The sequence below is a fragment of the Echeneis naucrates genome, chromosome 14 (genome assembly GCF_900963305.1).
Source record: "Echeneis naucrates chromosome 14, fEcheNa1.1, whole genome shotgun sequence".
Lineage (NCBI taxonomy): Eukaryota > Metazoa > Chordata > Actinopteri > Carangiformes > Echeneidae > Echeneis > Echeneis naucrates.
Genome location: NC_042524.1, coordinates 11599531 through 11619514, shown reverse-complemented (window position 1 = coordinate 11619514; position 19984 = coordinate 11599531). Strand labels below are relative to the sequence as shown.

At 40.2% G+C, this 19984-nt stretch overlaps 1 protein-coding gene across 3 annotated transcripts; it reads right to left on the bottom strand.

The window, feature by feature from the left end:
* Positions 1-387: 387 nt before the first annotated feature.
* On the bottom strand, positions 388-17431 carry LOC115054317 (SH2 domain-containing protein 4A). 3 transcript variants are annotated; one of them, XM_029519488.1, is made up of 9 exons: positions 17301-17431; positions 16074-16592; positions 13109-13253; positions 12653-12697; positions 11794-11875; positions 10865-10903; positions 10728-10769; positions 9018-9294; positions 388-1663 (listed from the first exon to the last, which is right to left on the bottom strand). In XM_029519488.1, exons 2-9 carry the CDS (start codon positions 16258-16260, stop codon positions 1446-1448), a joined length of 1035 nt encoding a protein of 344 aa, XP_029375348.1. In that variant the 5' UTR covers positions 16261-16592; positions 17301-17431; the 3' UTR covers positions 388-1445. The 3 variants fall into 3 exon arrangements, with proteins under 3 accessions (XP_029375348.1, XP_029375347.1, XP_029375349.1); XM_029519487.1 differs by lacking the exon at positions 12653-12697 and having other exon boundaries at positions 11794-11896; XM_029519489.1 differs by lacking the exons at positions 12653-12697; positions 17301-17431 and having other exon boundaries at positions 11794-11896; positions 13109-13255; positions 16075-16246.
* Positions 17432-19984: the final 2553 nt, after the last annotated feature.

Sequence of the window (19984 nt, the reverse complement as noted above, 5' to 3'; positions counted from 1 at the left end):
TGCCTCACAATTTTAACACTAGCAAATATTTAAATGTCATTTACGAGCTCAGAAGCTTTTTTGCTAGAAATTAAGCGGGAAATGTCTGAGTGCAGAAATAAGAAGCTGTTGAAATTCAAGTGAGGATTTCACATGGCCTGGACATTCAAAATTTGCATATATTTTCAGTGAACTACAGAAAAAGCATGCAGTATATCAGCGCTGTGGGTTTGTGTGCAATTATGATTACAGTGGTAGAAAGAATTGTAATGCTCCCATGGATGGTTGATTTTAAAACATTTGCCTATGATGTTTCATTCCAGTATGGAATTATGAAGGATATTTAGAGACAGGCAATGTGGGGGAGAGGAACTTCACCAAAATAAATAGATTTTTTAAGATTGTAGAAGTCATAATATTTTATTTTTACTTTGATTTCACCATACAAATTTGACATCAGATAAAGATGTCATTTTACAAGTGAGCATTGTTGTAATGCTAAATATCCCATTACAAAACATCTTTCTCCCTGCAGAAAATGTGAAAAAAAATTTATAAAAAATAATAGAGGACAACAACAACAACAACAAAAAAAAAATATCGCAAACACAATTCAACCACAAATAGAACAGAAAAAAATGGGGGGAGTAGCACAGAGCTGGGTAATTTGGCAGCAACTGTCTAACTTGCCAGGATTTGATCCACTGGGAGTGACAGATGAGGCATTTGGCACTGTCATTGGTCCACAACAGGTCGCAGTGAGGCTCCTGCCAGGTGGCAGAGGGAGACATACATTGCATTGTGACAAATAAACAACCCTACACTATTCCCAAGGAGAAGACAGCAAGATGAAGGAAGACCCTACTGTACCTTATTTCACTCCATTCTGCCTGCCCGTGCACATTTTTTTATTCAAGAAGGCAGAAATTAAAAGAAAAACCAAACAAGCAATTCCAAACTGTCTCATAATAGATGAAAACAAAGAAATTTGTAAGTAAACAACATCGTGTGCACAGGCTTTGTGAATTGGACTAAAAAGTATTTGTTAGAATGACGGTGGGTTTTTTCCACATTACACAAAGTGGAAAAAAATCAGCAACAAGTCAATACAAAATGTGATAGTCTTCAATTCCCTGGCAAATACATAAAAGGTATAAGAACTGTTTGCTAAACTAAAGAAACATTCAATTGTAATCAATTACTTTGAAATTTCTTCCCCACACAAAGTGTTTACAGTACTGCAGCAGCAAAAAAAAAAAAAAAAAAAAAAGGAAATTCAAGCATTTCCACTGCTCAACTATGGGAGTGATGTAATGCCTGTAGCATTACCATTTCTGAAGGCCACCATTAGAGTTCTCCTTCCCCGGCCACAACAAGGGTCTGGCATCATCCCGTTTGACTTTCATTGAAAAACATATATATGCCTGTTAAGGGGGGGGCAGCGTCCATGCACCAGAGTGTATGGATTACCTGACAGTAGGTGGTGTTGTTAGACGCAAGTGGTTTGGCTTGGTGGGAAGAGGAGGCTTGACGCTGCGAGAGGGCGTCTGCGTGGTGGTTGTGGTGTTTTCAGCGCTGAAGGTCTTCATCAGCTGAGCCACCCGGCCACGCCCTGCACAGGTTGGTTCACTCCCTGACGAACTAGTCTCCTCTGATGCCGCCCTCCGAGAGCCTCCTGCAGCATCTGACAGAAAGAGGGGATGACATTTAGAGCATGAGTTTCTAGAGTCTGCTTACAATATAATGCTGGCGTTTTTGATAAATCTACAGCAGATTTTTGCATAAAAATTTCATTTGGGTTTATATTGCTTATTAGTTTAACACCGAGTACAAATACAAATATTTCATTAGTTTTATACCATCATTTAGGATAACTATGTTAATGGATTTCTGTGTTTCACTATGTGGTAACAACTTTTCAGTTGTTTCTCTTCTTCTTTATTACAGGATGGTAATTGGGCAGCACCTGTCACCTTCTCACTGTAAACTACAGTCATCAGTGTTGCATCACGATACACGATTGAGAACTGTGAAAACTTGTTTAAATTGACTTTCTGAGTGAAAATCAGCAAACAATAAACAATAATTGTCCATTAAACCCATGTGCTACACTAGCTGATACTGCAAATACTGTACCTGAGATTTTTCTGTTTGACTTTCGTTTTTTTTTTTTCTTTTTTCTTTTTATACCCCTTTTCATTCGCATCCCTTTATCCGACTCTGGCTGAGCAGAGGTCATCCTCAGTGGAAGTGGGGACACAGCTGGGTGTAGTTGGTGTGTGTGTGTGTGTGTGTGTGTGTGTGTGTGTGCTTGCTGAGACACTGTGTTTGGAAGAGGGTGTAATTGAGGGAGGAAAGGAGGGAATAGGAGTAAGGAAGGGGAGGGAGGGCCACAGGGACAGCAATGGAGAGCAGACAGACGCTGCTCAGACACCAGAAGGCTTGAGGAGCCACATATTTTTAGCGTCATCCCCGGGGGACAGAGATATGTGAGAGCACCCACGTGCATGGCTGAAGATGCACACGCACACACACGCACACACAAAATAAAGTGAAAACAGGCTCAAACGCGAACACAGTTTCTAACAGTTGAATTTCAAAAGACACACATACACACACACAAGCTCACGTTTCATTCAGGTCCATGCATGTTAACGCACTCACTCACTCACTCACACACACACACACACACACACACACACACACACACACACACACACACACAAACACACACCCTCGTACAGCCCTCCTGCTCGTGGATTCAGTCACGCATGCAGCCATCTCTGACTAACACCACAGCATAGCGCACACACAGAGGTTGGGGTACAGCCAAAACCACACAGGCACTCCTGGGGCCAAGAAACCTTTAGAGCTCTTGATGTCTTGCAGGCATGAAAGGGAGAGACCCAAAGTAGCCTTTAAGGTGGTGTTATTGTTTATTGTTGTTTACTGTCCTCTCTCTCTGCACCCCCACTCTCTCCCGCCCCTCGCTCTGTGGCTCTAACACCTTCCTTCCTCCTCGTCTTCCTCTCTCTCCGCCTTGCCCTGCCTTCCTCTGCCCCCTGACCCACGGTTCCTGCGTTAATGTCCTCTCGCTGCGCTGCGTGGGCTTGCCTCTGATTGTCTCGTTGTGTTGTGTGGTCACCACGGAAACCATGGACAGGCTCCAGCAATTGAGGCTAACACACATTCAGGCACGCACCAAGTGCGCACACGGACACACAGAGACGCAAAAAAAAAAAAAAAAACCCAGACACACACACTCATGGTCAGAGTTTTTGAGCTCGGAGCCTTGGTGCAGGTCTGAGTGGAATGCTTAATACAGACACCGAGATAGAAGGGACTGGGAGAACTGCTTTTATGGGCAACTGATGTAAAGAATTAATACAAATGTATACACTTGAGACTGTATCTTGAAGCAAATCCATAGTTGCTACCTCCAGGTAACCGGACTAACCTGTTGTAACACACACACACACACACAAAGCTTAAGCCCTATGCCTCAGCAGCTGCACTGTGAGCTCCTCCTTTAAAGCTACCTGCAAAAACACCTATTAAAATGGAAAAGATTCTCAGCATTAAAGGACTCGTCAGGACTGATTAATCTCCAATTTTAGTTTACGGATGCCACTTTTCACAGTCCAGCTCGTAAATGTACGGGGGGACAAAGAGGAAGGGGCGTGGAGTAGTGTCACTGACCAGGCTAGCACAAAAATTAAAGACCAATCTATCTCTTTAAAGACCTCCATGTCTCTCTGGCAGAAAGAGAGGAGGGGGGTGGGGGGGCAGAAGTGGGGCAGAGGGCAGAATTCCGAGCAGCACATCCGTGGACTGAAGGGCAGTGAGGTGAGGAAGTGTGTGTGTGTCTGTGTATGTGTGTTGTTGGGGGGGCGCCTGTGTGGGGGCTGGGGCCCCTGTCACTTATCAGCTCTGGCTGAGCGTCGCCCAGGGCTAGAGTCGGGAAGCAGTGCTGGAATGTGTGTCCTTCCCTCTGAAGGTGAAGAGAGAGGAGAGGAAAGCCGACCGACAGACAGAGAAGGGGTTTATAAACATGAACACACACAAACACACACACACACACACACACACACATACACATGAATATACGCCGCCAGCTGCTGTAGTTTGATACGCTTACATGCTCACGCGCTACTGCTCAGATCATGACACAGGCTAAAACAACACACATTTCTACATCTCACCATTACCAACTCTACCAACTCCCCCTATAATCTGAAACCACTCTCTTAAGTCTTTGCCTTTCATTTTCTCATTTTTATGCAGATAACATGCGACTTTACCATTACGTCGAAGTTATTTGTCCTCATGTTCAATTCTAACCGATTTCCAATGTAAAATAAAATGACACGTTTTGTGGCTTGAGGAGATTGATTGAAAAATCTATATTAATACTTAATTTCTTCCCCTTTGTCTTTTATGGTTTATGTCCAGTTAAAAGACTATGATTTTTTCCACTTATTAAGTTATCTTGACTACAACATATAAACGCTTCAGGTAGTGGAACTAAGGAGAAAAAAATGATCAAGTATCAAATACTTAGCAGTGGGTAAATAAATTCAGGTGGCAATTTTTTAAAAGGGCTGTTCACAGAGGATATTTAGTTTTATTTTGTGATTTCTATGTTAGGGGAAATGCAATGTCATGTAAATGTAAATATAATACTTTGCTTGGTTAAGTTGAATCCCAAATGCTGTATTTCACACAGCAAAAAATAAATACTTTGAGAGAAAGGTTTACTCTTTCACCTGCAAAGAAATCCCACATGGCTTGAGAATTTGAAATTACTCCTCCCTGCTTGTTGTTTTCATGATATGTGACAACTACATCTTGGCAATATACAGAAGTTGATATAGGGTCTTTGGTGATAGCTTCTACCTTACCCCTTGTGCGAAACAAAAAAATACAGGTATTTGTCATGCTCTACTTTTGGATCTCATGTAGAACTTCTTGAATTCTCTAGTCAGGAGGTTTTGTCTATCTTCAACGGCTGAATGCACAGCAACAGATTATTAAGTTCATCTTCTACAAGTGTTGCGTGGGCTACAGTCGCTGCTCACAGGATGCAGGAATCCTTGTCATTAACCACATTCAAAAGAAAACAGCTGAGGCTTGAGCCTTATCCTAGTCTTGCCTCCCCCTCCCCTTGGACCAAGCTTCCTGCCATTGTCAAGAACAGACACTCTGTCAGTATTTTTTGTCCAGAGTCAAGACACATTTATTCAGCACTGTGTTCAGCCCACCTCAACTCCCACCACACCAGCTGTTCCTTTCCCTTTCCTTTCCCTTTCCTTTCCTCTTCCCTCCATTCGCCTGCTATTTGCTGACCTGGTATTGTCCAATATTGCTCAAATTCAATCACTAATGTGGGCACAGGCAAACACATAAACACACCCATGCAACTGCAATTTATTTGAATTGTATCCTCTGGTGTCTTTTTATATCCAAATTTTTGGTTATTTAAAAGATCTGAGCGCACTGCAAACTGCAGATTTTTATTTATTTGTTTTAGTTTATGACATTAGAGAAAAATTCCTTTAAAATGCTGCAAGATTATGACATTCAATGTTCAGGTCAGTCCAGACTGGTTCAGGCTATAAACATAGTTTAGAAAATCATTGTCGTCATATTTGTCTCTTAATGACAATGAAGAGTCTTGCAGTAGCCTTTCTATGTCTGGCTTTTTGAGAAATTTTCCCATGTCCAAAATCTACATGTGACCGGCAGGAATGTGAAGAATGAAGCAGGTACTAAAGTGAAGTTGAAAAAAACAACACTTAACTTTCAGTTAGGCTGTTACTGTGTTATTATATTGGTGGTTTGCTGGGAGATTGGTGTCATATTCTGAAGGAAATAATCAAAATTATCAGGATTTACCTCAGATAATTCTGCATAAATTTCAAACTACACTAGACACACAATGCAATGGTTCCCAAAGGTTCATGTCATTTGTTTCAGATTTTATTCTCCTTAACTGTTTCCTAACTGAGAAAACCTGGTGTGGGGTAAAATATTGCATGAATGTGCTCCCTAACTTTAATGTAGGATGAGCATTTTTCCAGCAGAGGGACCATATAGAGATGAGGTTTTCTAGCCAACTAGACTTTTTTCTACAGTATCACCGTTTTCCACTGGATGGTGCTAATTTCACCCTTACACTTTCCTGGATATCTGGGTCACTGTATGGTGAATGAGTGTAGTTAATTCATGAAATGTGGCACTGTGTTCAGACAGGAAACCTAAGATTCAAAACGATTATTCGAACAATTCATCTGCAGAAGTAAGACATAGTGGAAAACATAGTCACGCCAAGGCTCGAGTGAATAAAAACCGCATTAAAGACACGAACAGAGGACAAAAAAGACAGACCCCATATTATCTGACTGGTTTGTCAAAAACAAAATTTAAAAACCACTTTGCTTTCATGCATTATAAAGTTACCTGTTATACCTTTTGAACAGCAAAAACTCAAATCTAATCAAAGATGAAATACTTAGAAAAGTACACTCTTTGTATCCTTCACAATGTGGCTCATTCATTGGTAATAATCCATATCACTAAATTATGAAAAAAATCATATAAGATGTTTATGTTTAGAGGTAAAATGAAGATATTTTATTTATGATATTGCAAAGCTGAAAATGAATAGAAAGTGAATGAATGGTTCTATACAATCCTGGAATAACAACAACTAAATATGCCAAATAACTAAGAGATTTTCACTTTAATTGTTAAATATTGACATTAGCTAAGGCTATGACTGTTATAGACAAAGATCATTTTTGCCTTGTATTTCATTTTATCTGACATCTACCTCAAAATAATTTGATATCGAGCGGAAGGACCTTTGTTGCACGGTACGGTGGCTTGTTTTCTAATGTGAGCTTTGATCTGGGTATATGAGCGCACAGAAAGACTCCAGAGTAATTTCTAATATCCCATGACAATTAAGATCCTACCAAACAAGCAGGTGTGCCAGGGTGATGTGGTAAAATCACAATGATATCAGTCACTGAGCTTTTACCCCTGTAGTCCATAAAGATTCCCGCAGGCTGTGGCAGTATTTGGTGAGCACATTGGAGTTGGGGAAATAAATCCTTCTTACTTGCTGCAGGACTAAGAAGCCCACATAGTATGAACTTTGTTCAGACTGGTTGTGCTCAACTCACTACAGCCGTTATTACTCTCGAACAACAGAAGACGCAGTGGCAAAAGGTTCTCTTGTTGGCTCAGTGGCTTGTAGTGATTTTCATGTAGGCTTTGTGCAATGCAGTTGACTTAATTTTTAACCCACATCTGTGTCCAGTCTTTCTCCGATAAATCTTGCTCAAAACATAACATAATTTGGAGAGTGAGATTCATGCATATGCATATTTCAGGTGACATCTCCATTAGCTGTGCTTATTCATGATGACACCATTAATATAACTGACTATGTATCTCTCATAATTATCTGGCAACAGACAGGGCGCAGGGAGTGTAAAAAATACTGCTCATCAGAAGGACTAAAATGAAAATGAAATGAAAATTAGGGGTGGGGATCTTCTACTATCTCACAATTTGATTCGATTCAGATTTTTGGGGCCACGATTCGATTCAATTTCTATTCTAATTCGATTCAAAATGATTTGATTCATAATGATTTCTGCTTCAATCTATAGGTGTGCAAAGGTGTCTGCTTTGCAAGACAGAAATTAAGACATTAAAGTGTCTTTTCTCATTTATTAAGTTTACAACATTTATCCATGCTTAGATCAATGTTGCATAAAAGCAATATCACATATTGCTTAAGTAACAAAAAATAAAAGTATCTCTTTATAAACAAAATAGCGCAGTTAAACATGGTTTCCTCATTTTGCAAACCTTGCACACTGTGAAGCTCATGTCAAGCTTGGTCTTCCCGGGTTTTCAGTGAATAGGGCCCTATAAAATCCACGATCACGAAAAAACGGAATTCATCATAAATACGAAATAACATGGAACTGGCTGGAATTTTACATAAACATTTTTTTCCAGAATAAAAAGGAACATATCTGTAAATAAATAAATAAATAAATAAATAAATGAAAGAATGAATGAATGTAGTGTCTTGAGCGTAGTGGGCGTGGTTTAATTCCCAGTGGAGGCACCTGAACATGTCTCGGCTAATTGATGTAAATGTACCAGGTGACCTGAGCAGCATGGCGTAGTGGTTAATGCTGCCCCAGGACCTAGACCGGACCACCCCGAGACCCCGGTCTTTTTTTTTTTTTTCTTCGGGATAAAAAGGAACATTTCTGTTGGGAAAATTCTACTGAGGGGGTCCCTAATAATGCGTGCCCCCCACCAGTGAAGCAGCCGTCTGAGTCACTCACTGAGCTCAACACAAAGAGATTGACTAACGTACTTCAACTGAGATGTCATTAATCAGTGGAAAATTAAAAAGGCATGGGGACAGAAGAAATTAAAAAGTTTACAGTGGATTTGATATTTCCACCAAAGTTATGGGACTTATGTTTCATTGTTTCATTGTTGTTTTTTTGCTTAAATGTGTGGAAGCATTGAAGTTTTCAGTTATATATGAAGAAATTCTCTATACTTCATTACTTCAAAACATTGTCTTGTGTTAAAAATTTTAACGGAATTTGGGAAAAAATAAAACAGATTTTATAGGGCTCTAGGTAAAAACCAAAATGAGTCCAAATCTTTGCCTTCAACGAGGACGGGGCTGGTTGAATGTCTCTTTCCTCCTTGTTTTGGTGCTTACAGCGCATTTGTATGTTCCAGAACCGGCTCCGTGGTGACGTCACAATGTCCCGCATACAAAATGGAGGCAGACAGCCTGTGGATTTTTTTTTTTTTTTTTACCGATTTTGGGACATTTTGAATCGATTCTGAATCATAGTAAATGAGAATCGCAATTCTTCAATGAATCCATTCTTTGGCACACCCCTAATGAAAATGTTTCTATAATGATACATTCATTTATTTTGATATCATACACATTATGTACCCTTGCCCAGGATGCTATGTTTACTCACCATTCCCACCCTGTGTGTCCTGGGGGTTCTGAGGTTCTTGAGAGCACCTCTTGGTGCTTCCAGAGTCAATTTTGACACTGCTGCTGGTGGAAGAGTGTGGCGTGGTGGTAGCCAGCTTCAGATTTGTGAGACCAGGTCTCGTGTTGACAGAGCCTGGTGCTGCATTTGCGGAAGCTGGTCTCACGTTGACAGGGCTAACTCTCACGGGAGGCCTGGAGCAGATGGAGGGCTGGGGAACTGACTTCTCTACGGTTGCACTGGCTGACTTCAGCTTGGGCTGCAGAGGGAACAGTGACAAAAGAGGACAGAAGAGTGCGATCAGTGTTGACAGCTAATTCACATACAGTGGAATTACTGTCATGTTTGATTAAATCATTGGATAAACGATTCACCAAATTACAGTTCTCCAGTGACAACACTGCACTATAATGAAACACACAGAACTATGACCATTGATTAAGAGTTTAAGGATGTGTGGTGGGGAATTTATAAGGTGACTTGGAAATCAATCAAATCTTTCCTTGTGATCTTACGCCTTCTTAATCAGCAGCATAAATCTCCTCCTCTATCAAACTGACTCCTTTCGCTCTAAATCAACAGGAGAAAACCTGCAGCAGCGCTAGTAACAGCCACTGCTTCAGCTGCAGCACCAAAGCAGCACAGTACTGTTTCCAGGAAGAAATTGTTCAATCTACGAACAAGGCATTCAGCAAAATAATGAAATTTGTAATGGAGGGGGAGCATACAATCTAAATCCTTGGCTTTCAGGCTTGCCAAATTTCTAAAGGTGTGGATATTCATGATCACATCAGTATGGGCTGGCTAGAGATGTGTTGGGGCCTGCAATAAAGAGAGTCTGGTATAGATACAAGAAGTGAGGGAGAGACATTTCCTTCTGTGGCAAAGAGGGGGGAAAACCGGAGAACAGAGGACAGCTCACGTGTCCAAACCTCAGGAGGCTATCCCACAATCCCATCCATCTGCGGCTGACGCATTCTCTATCTCTGGCGTTTTAATTCCCTGATCAAGTTCATCAACCATCTGTTCTAGGGCAGTCCAGAAATCCTGCCTTGCCTCTGTGATTCAGTCATTCAGCTGTTGTTGCTGCGTGTGTCACCTGCACAACCACACACACACACACACACACACACACACACACACACACACACACACACACAATCACAGAGAGAGAAAGAAAGCCAAGGGGAGATAGAGCGCATACTCCCCCGGCAACCCAAGGCTGGAGCGATGATGGAGCCAGTGGGAGGACAGTTCAGTTCAGTTCAGCTGTTCCCCAGAGAGAGCTATGAGGGGTGCGGCAGCTCAGATGCGACAGCACATGGAAAGGGAGAATGCTGGGAGAAAGATGATCTGCACAGAGGCTGGGAGTGAGGGGACAGCTGGACTAGCCACCATTTCCTGTTACTCACAGAGGGTGGCGGGACTGTCATGAAAAAAGCACGGCGATATGCTAAAGCCACATTTCAGAGAACTGAAAAGTGGATTTTTGTGTTTTTGATCACACCTTTCTGGGATATCTCAGGATGTGTTTTAAAACGTGTTGGCCAGTGTAGGTGACTCTAGAAAATAAACCATTTGCTTTAAACTTCTTTGCTTTAAAAAATTTATTAAAACAGCAATTAAAAAAAAAAATCAGGAAAAATACAGTACAGCTAACAATCTTCAACTATGACTTTAAATCAGAAATACCTTTTCTGTGGTTGGGAGTGATGAATGCTCACTCACTGACACCTGTGGGTTTAACAGAGACATTACATGAGTGTTGGAGGCCTGATGCAACCTGAGACCTCAGGGCTCAATTATAGCAGACAGTTGCTCGAACTCACCGGCAGAGGGAGTAAAGTGCTTGTCTCCTCACATTTCCCCTGTTTGGAGAGACAGTGCCATGTTAGATGATACTAGAGGTGACACGTCATCCTCCCTAACTTTGAGTCAGTTCAGAATGAGCTTGGAGTGAGCAGGGAAAAGAGAGCAAGAGTTTAAGTATTAGTGGGGAGTTAGTCAAATAAAATGATATTGCAAAACAATAAACATTTGAAAAAATATCTATCTGTATAGGGGTCATGGTAATTTCACTGCAGGGAAACCAACGATGAGCTGAGGTGCTAGTTATTTCCACTGAGTAAGCAGCTTGCGGATTCAGCTCAGAGCACCATCGTGGTCAGGCCAGATGAGACCATCCGCCCCAGCTCACTCTGGCTCAGTGTGTGCAAGGTTGCCATGACAACGCTGCAAATCTCTTTTTAAGATAGCGTGAAAACAGGAGCCGCCCCCTCTGTTGCACACCCCTCCAGCTCCAAAATAAACAGCTCACACACTGCCAATTGCACACACAAAAACACACACCCAAAAATATCAGCATCCTGGAAATGATCCTCACTGAGTGCTTATTTTGACAGAAAATGGCAGCTCAAATTAGAGCCAGATAATTTTCAGATGGGGCAGATTGATTGTCACCAGTTATGCTCATAAGCCCAACTGATAGTTTTCACATATTGCACTGCAGGTATGAGAAGAGCAAATTAGGTTATGGGAATTTTAGGTTAGAGATGGAGAAGTTGAAGTGATGGGATGAGAAGGTGGATCAATCAGGAAGTGAAGGTGACACGGACAAAGGAATATTAGAGGACATTGGAATAAGCTGAAGATGACAAATTATGCATTTTGTTTGATAACATTATATGCAGCCAAGAACAGATGACGTTCCTGTGAAAACAAAAACAACAATGTGGAATCTATCAAACAGATGACCCACCTTTAAATTCAATGAGATTCCTGGCTGTGCTTTTTGGGGAAGGAGTTCTTTTTCAGTTCTGACAGGTTCAGTGTTTTTTCTGCTCTTCAGGATAGTTTGATGACTGCAAAACACAATGAGACCAGGGGTTATTTCTGTACATGTACGGTCCAAGGCAGCCTCTGCAACTGGAAAAAGAGGCCAACATGAAAGTGTCCTTAAACTCCAGTTCCTCTAATGGCTCTTCGAGACTGAAGGGTTAACCCCATTTACTGTACATGTTAAAATACCCAATTTAATGTTGCTAGCCTGGGATGATCGACACTTTGGTCTCATTGTGCTTAACTAATTTTCCTCCTTGTGCCAATAATACTGTTGATAAAAATAAAAAAATAAAAAAACACAAAACCATGAACTTGTTATATGGGCGTGGTCTGGCCAATAGGTGATTTATGACGTCATCTCAGCTATTTAGATCCACTGTGATCTGGCTCCTGTTACTACTTCATGGAGGATTTTCTAAGCAAAATCTGGACACACTAGTAAAAAAATAACAATAATGGAGTTTGTAACAGAACGTGGAAAGGCTTTGCTCCTTTTTTTGAGGTGAGAATTGTTTTGTTTATACGTTAGCAATAATTAACAAGTATCACTGTTCACCATACCTGGCTTGTTAGCTTAGCTTGTGGAGGGGCTAATCGGAAAGCTAATGATTAGCGTTGTGTTAGCCTTGGAGAAGCGTGCCAGCTCTGCTGCTGATAAAAGCAGCATCTCCTGAAGTCATGGCTGCAGTCACAGCTCTTCTCTTTGCCCGTGTTTGAATTAGCCGGGAGTCAGACGGAGTCAGCCATTGGTGCAATGGCGACGGTGTTTCCCTAACTTTGTCTTAAGGGAGCCATGTTTTAATGTAGTTGTCCTGTTAGGGCTGCCGGATGTAACATTACGATGCGGTCAGTGCAATCAAAACAAAGTTGTTCTAAATAACCACCCTCATCCTATGATTACGGTCACTTTGTGTGTGTGACCTCCCCAGCCACAGAATCTCTTTGACACTTAAACCTATGGGAAATATCTTTTGTAAGAATATTGTCCTTTATTAAACACCGACAGTATAGATGTCAAGCAGCTTCGAAGCTTAACTTAAATGAGCCTCTTAATGTTTTTATCTACCGATTTGTCCCTTATGCATAATTTGATGTAACAAACAAATTGATAACTAAAACCCAACCTGATAACCCCTTGAATTAGTCTTTAAATAACTCACTTTTTTCATGTTACATGTCATTCAATGTCAGTAATCTCACAAATCATTTTTAATAGTACAAAAGTGTATTACTATGTGCTCTTTTGAAGACTCTGTGCATTCTTTTCTCCAAACCCTGAGCAGATGAATTTGGAGGTCAGCTCATCAACTTCCCCAATCACAATGACTGCCACATCTCCATCCCTACCAAGCAGCCAGCTGACGTTCTTACTGTTGGCTGTGGGGGGAAAAAAAAAAAAAAATCACAAATGCACATGCAAACCATTAGTTAACAGCCTTTTGAAAGACTATGTGAAGTGGCTCTTTATATAAATGTCAGTCAAAGTAATGTTCACGAAGCGATAACTAAATTGGAATGCTTTTAAAGAAAAGATGTACTTCATCAAAGCAATTTGTACAAATATATTTTGTGTCCTTAGTCATTAGATAAATCTTTTCCAAGTTCAACCAAATTTTATAAATTGAACTATCTCTTACTTTCTCAGATTTTTTTTTTTTTTTAAATCCTAGTTATAGTTTGTAGATGACATTTCCAAAACACAGCATTGATTATTCCAGATCTCTCAGCAAATCAGTTAGATAGATAAGTATGCGCTTTCTTGAAATAATTATCCCTAAATAAAATTCCTGTGTCAGTAATTGAGATGCCGCACATACTCATTTAACCTCTGCTAAACAGTGTCTTTGTGAGGATATTGAGTTGCCACAAGTTTAAAAACACAAAGGCATAAAAATATGTTAGTGCCTTTATGATTATGTTTAAGGGCACTGGGAAGCTACTTTACAGATAACAAAGTTGACGTAGCTTCAGACAGTGAGAGCTTGTCTGGTTGGACAGAGGATAACATACTTTTGTAGAGAACTGGTTTTGCCAGCCTGCCCTGTGGATCACATTCCAGTCGAGTATATCAGGATTACTATGAAAACAGCAGCCATGACATATCTTGGTAAAGACACTGGCAGCTTTACAACAATACCATTGTCAGGTGTGGGTGACATATAGAAGACAATTTTAACTGCTAGTGTATGCTGAAGGTCCTGCTATAACTGACATTGCTAAAAGTCAGTTGTGAGAGTATGATGTGCTGCCTTGTCGAAGTGAACAGACAAATGTTTCTGAAATTATAGAACACATTACCATATCTGGAGGCAAGGTTTTATATGTCCAGAAAATTAGATTTAAGTTACATAAAGTCTTTGTGTGCATGTATATGTCACCAGTCTGCCCATAACAAAAATGCATGCACACAAACACATATAGCCATATAGTACATAAACAACAATTTAGAGTTAGGTCAGCCTAACCACAGCAAAAGTCCCATGATCAGAGGGCTCAAGGCTAAACATGTACTGTTAACAACAGCTGAGAGAGATGATGGCTTTTCATTCTATGCATGAAAACACAGTTGGCATGTGAGCTCTTCCACAAGGGTAGCCTGATTAAAATCAACCTTTCTTTGTTTTACAAACACATACATTTCCTGCACACTTCCTGTTTTGTCCCCTACTAATTGTTTGAAGGATTGAGTCCTGACTCACTTCCTATTTTTACACAGAAACCCTAACTATCCACCATTTCCTCAACACTACAGATGCATGTACTGTGTGAGAGCAGTTGGGACCATGTGATCACAGTCTGCAGTCTCCATCCAGCCTCCTAAAGACAGCTGCATTGGTCATTAAGAGATAGAAAGAGGACTGTTCCCTCACTCTGCAGCACAGCTGATAGTAAGTGCTTTGTTAATAGCTAAGATCACATTACTGTGTCAGATTTAATGCTCCAACTGCAGTGTAACGTTGATTGGCCTTAAGTTAGACTCCACAGGGTTTCATGTAGAAGTCCTTTGCAATATAAAAGATTATCATAAAAAATATCCTATGTCAAAGTCATTACACCATGTCTTTCTCACACTAAGACTGACTTCTACGAAAGAGAAAATGCAGACAGGCAAGATGCTGTAGTATGTGCTAAACCAGTTTAAGGACAGACCTGTGGCCTCGTACGTTTCTGGTTACTTTGTTTGATTGCTGCATGTATACTGGGAACTCCAACTTGCATATTTGTTCCTGATTAACCTATTTGCATGCGTATCGCCCTCATGAGCATTTTTTTATTTTATCTGGTCATTATTTTCTTTTGTACACACATTTTAGACTTGTGGCATCTGTGACCCAGCAATATATTTTCCCTCTTGTCTTAGGCTCACATTGTGGTGCATGTATCGGGACAACATGAGCCAAATCTGAGAGCGAAAACCTGTATGTGAACACACACTACTAAATACCTCATGATTATATATACTTGTAGAGTTATCAGACTGTTCCTAAGCTCTCTTTACACATGTCTCTTATTAGACACTCAGGGTAAATATAATTTTATCAAGACATTCTATCTGCTTTATTTGTATAAATGTTAATAGAAACTGTGAGTGTGATGTTAACATTCACTCACCACTATCAATCTGCTGTAGTTGTTAAATTGAGATATGAATGGAACTCCATATTAGTGAAGTATAAATGGTCTTTGGTTTACTTCTGTATATCATTCACCATGTGGTATGTTTTGTTCCAAGTCTTAATTTCCACAACACATTAATTTGGAGCAGCTGGTGTTTGTTAGTGCAAGTTTGTATACTAGAAAACTTGGACCAATGGACCAATGTACTTCAGCTAAACGCTAGGTCTTTGTTGACAAACAGCTGTTGAGATGATGGGGAACATGAGCTGCAGCAGCTACATAATATCTAGCAGCGTAGATGTCTGTCACAGCTGATGCACCCATGCTTCTGCAGTGTACTTTTCAAGCTTCATAACTCTCTATCAGGTAATTCACAACACGCTATGCAAACACTAAGACTACAAGGGTTCATCATGCAATCCTTAAAAAAAAGGAACAGATGGTTATCTGTCACAAGCTTTGTTTGAAAGTGACGGTCAGTATGCTTGAAAAACCTGAAGTAGCGCCTTGTCACACTAGATAAACAGGAAAAAGAAAAGTTAACAAAGGTGAAGAGTAGTGACGAGTTGGCATGGTTACCTTTTTTCGGCTTTGTTCGCTTGCACTCGGCATCCCCCCCTTCTCGCTCTAGCTTCTCTTCTCGCTCTTTCCAGCGCCGCACCTGCTCCTGGCGCATTTTCAGGAATAGAGTCTTTTTCTGGTCCTCGTTAAGAGCATTTAGCACATCAGGGTCGATGTACATATCTTGTAAAATCTGCTGCAACATGTTTGTGGCTGAAAGGTGGGTTAATTTGGTACCACCTGTCAGCAGTCAGAGGCAGGAGGCACTGTCCTTTGACCAGCAGCTTCTTGAAGTGGACAGCGTTGGTTTACTGCCTCATGTCAGAAGAGTTTTTCACAGCTTCTTTATCTTCTAATCACTCTTATTTAGCCCAGTAAACTTCCCTTCATAAATCACGGCTCATTCTCCCTCATGCTCATACACTCACCCAGTCAAACGCACACACAAACGCACACAAAATCCTGTTTCCTTTCTGTGTTGGGCTGTCCCCAAAAGTATCAGTTCTCTTTAAATGTGGATGACATTGCTGAGATCATCTATAAGAGAAAAAAAAACAAAACAACTTTTTGAACAAACATTTTGTAGACTATGTGTCTTGTGTCCTAAAAATTGTACACCTTTCTTGCAATGTTATATACGTTTCTCTTATCAAAACAAAACTTTATTTCCAGTAATTACTCTGGACATTTAGGCTCTGTTGTTATCTTCCCCTCCTTCAGTACAGACGAGCTGAAATCTTGTTGGTTAACTGACAAACACTGACCAGAAATGGGAGGATATTCTGAAAGAATGGGACTGTTTCTGTCATCAGTGGCCCACCCCTCCTCTTCTCCCCTCCCTACCACACATCCCTTCCCAAAGCCATGTTCCTTTCTCCCCCACAATCCCATGAGATAGCAGTCTATTTTAGCGTCACTTTCAGGTTGTAAGAGAAAGAAAACACACACAAGGTGACAGACTAGGACAGCAAGAGTCGGTTTGTCTTACAAGGGGATTGAACTGACCTGCTCCAATCACAGTGGGTAGTTAAACAATGGCTAGCACATATGCAGTACTTGGAGGGAAAGAAAGCTTGTCTCAGCCTGAGAAGTATCTACTGGTGTAATACAGAATGGTGTCTGCTAAACACATTTTAGGGTGCAGAGAAGGAAACCAGGGAAGCGGGGGGTTGTGAGTAGAGAGAGGAAGTGAGACAGGATAAAAGGGAGTTGTTAGAGAAGGCTAGAATTTGCTGAAGTACTCACAGTAGGATGTAGACAGCCGCTCCACAGCAGAGTATGCTAACTAAGCTGAGAGTGCCTGTGGGTCCTCCTTGTCTTTGTGTGTGTGTGTGTGTGTGAGTGACTGAGCTGATGACATCACAGCATTCCATAAGCTCCCTCCCTCCTCCTCTTGCTCGCCCACTCTCTCTCTGAGAGAGAGACACACACACACACACCAACTAAACGCATTTCATTTATGAAAAGGGAACAGAGCAATTCAGGAAGTTGGCATCACGTGTTATAGATGATGTTTAAAAAAGAGAGAAAGAAAACCTTGAACCAGATTTTCAAGCTTCACTCACTAAGCTTTTCAACAATGAAGGCAAAAATAAAGTAGCTACAAAAATGGGACCACATTATCTCCTAAAAACAAAAAGTTATAACCTGCAGTTGTTACTTTATACGCATACAATGCCAGGATTTAGGCTTTAAAAGTAAGGCAGGGGTTTTACAAAATACTGCCACAAATGTCAAACAAAAAGCAGTAAACAAAGAAAACGAATGGAAAAAAAATTAAAACAGCCACAGTTTACCGAGTAAATATGTTAATATTTCAAGGCACCTGCAACTGTACCGACGCTGTCAGTGTTCAGGGACTGCTTGTACTTCCTGTCACATGAAGATGATTTTTTTGACTGGCCATATGTGAATGAATTTGAGATGGATTGGGCACCTCCCTGATTGTAATTTGTCAAGAAAAGATCTAAATGTTCAAATATTCTGCTTTAATACCACTACATAAAATAGTGTATAAAACATTTATCTAATTACCTATTCATCAGCCATCTGATATGCAGCACAAATATATATGATATACTGTACAAAAAGTTGGTTGTTTTCTTCCTTGAAGTGGGAGCTTTTTGTTTAAGAGATTTTAATAATGACTTGATCGTGATCTTGTCAGGTACTCTGTAATTAAAATGTGAGGTTGGGTGATTTTTGTTCCACGGCTGTTTATCTTGATCTATCAAGCAAAAGTTCAAACAATTAAATATAAATTGTGGTCAATTGTATGAATGTGTTCTAAATTGGCACAATTCTCTGTATACAGAGGTCTATGCTCAGTGGCTTGCATTTAAACAGATGTTTACTTTACCTTGTCTGTGGTTAATTCCAGCATATCACAGGCAATAGGATATTTCTCCCCTGGGACAAGTATGCAATTCCCTTTGTTCTCGTGTCATCATTTTTAAGTAAAGAGCATCACCTAGTGGTCAAAAACCAGAGGAGCCTGAAATGAATTACGTCACCACTGAAGCTTTTTTAACTGCTTAAGAATATGGCACCAAATTACAATGTTGAGTAAAAATGGAAGCGACGCTAAAGTGAAGGCAGTATTTCCAAATATATGCTGCCACCTCTTGGCTCTGTTATGCTCAGCAACGCAACCCTACAAATAAAGATGAAGCATCTTCACAAAGGGTAAAAAGTGAACAGATATTGTACTTTGAAACAACGTTTTTGTAACATTCATTGTTGTCAGGTGATCGCAGCCATGTTGTTCTGGAAAAAAAAATTGTCAAGTGACTTTCTCTGAGCTAGCAGCCTGGCAACTGGATCTGACAAACTACTTTATTAATCTTCCCCTGCAGCATTCCTGGAAGCAATAATTGACATTGTGCTTCTGAGCAGCATGGTATACTGCCATGTGTGAAAGGATTTATAAAGCCTTTCGTTGATAGTAAACACTACCAGACCATTTATATTTTTGATTTGACAGCTGATGACCCTTTGAAGTACAATATAACATCATTTCAGATGCATTGTACGCTGTGATGACCTAAACCAGTCCTCTCTGTGTTCTTGGATGAAGCGCAAAGTCACAGTCTGGGTTGGGTTGGAGTCCATCTTAGTGTTACACATCATCTTTTTTTTTCTACGCATCATCCTGACCAGCATTGGACACACATAATTCATAACATAGCCAACAACAACGGAAAAAAAAAATGTAGCACCAGGCACTGGTTTTTGACCTTACTGGGGAAACCTTTTCTAACTGTAGAATAAAATTGAGTCGAGTCACCTTCAAATGTGGCTTCATCTGGGAAATGTTCAGGGATAAGGAACAAGACAGTTATAAGTACTACAAATCCTCTCAACATTGGAGCCCATGAGAAGAAGAAAGTGTTTGCATGTATATATGTGTCTCTATCAATGTTAATCCCCTAATTTATCCCATAAAAAAAATAACACAAACCATGTCAAGACTTTAAAACAGAAAGGCTCTGTTGTGTCATGATCAGTAAGCTCTTTCTGTAGTTTTAGTGTTAGCAGTAAAGCTCCAAAGGAAACTCATGATCACAAATTGCATAGTCAGGATATTTTGAGACCAAAGTAATGCTTTATTTTACAGCCTGGTATTACACATACAATACTAATGTAAAAATCTCTAAGAAGACATGAGTTATCTGGTACTTGTCATTGCAAAGTTTGCATTTTAAAGGCTGTAAAATTAAGCTTAGGTAATTAGTATCACTGCAAATGCAGAGTTAGACATTTTAGACAACACTACATCAAAATTGAACATACTTTTCCTCAGTTAAATTTTGACATTTTGGAAGAAAGGAAACATAAAGAACACATACATTTTGAATGCAGATTTCCCCTTATGGGTAAATTAAATTTATTTTAAAATTTGTCAAATGTACACAAATTATATTTAATGC

Excerpts from the sequence above, each read along its gene's own strand:
- LOC115054317 (XM_029519488.1), bottom strand. The coding sequence starts at position 16,260 with ATGTTGCAGCAGATTTTACAAGATATGTACATCGACCCTGATGTGCTA. Across the intron at positions 11,876-12,652 it reads CATGGCTCCCTTAAGACAAA|CAGAAAAAACACTGAACCTG; the intron begins GTTAGGGAAACA and ends TATCCTGAAGAG. Across the intron at positions 10,770-10,864 it reads GCACTTTACTCCCTCTGCCG|GTGTCAGTGAGTGAGCATTC; the intron begins GTGAGTTCGAGC and ends TTAAACCCACAG.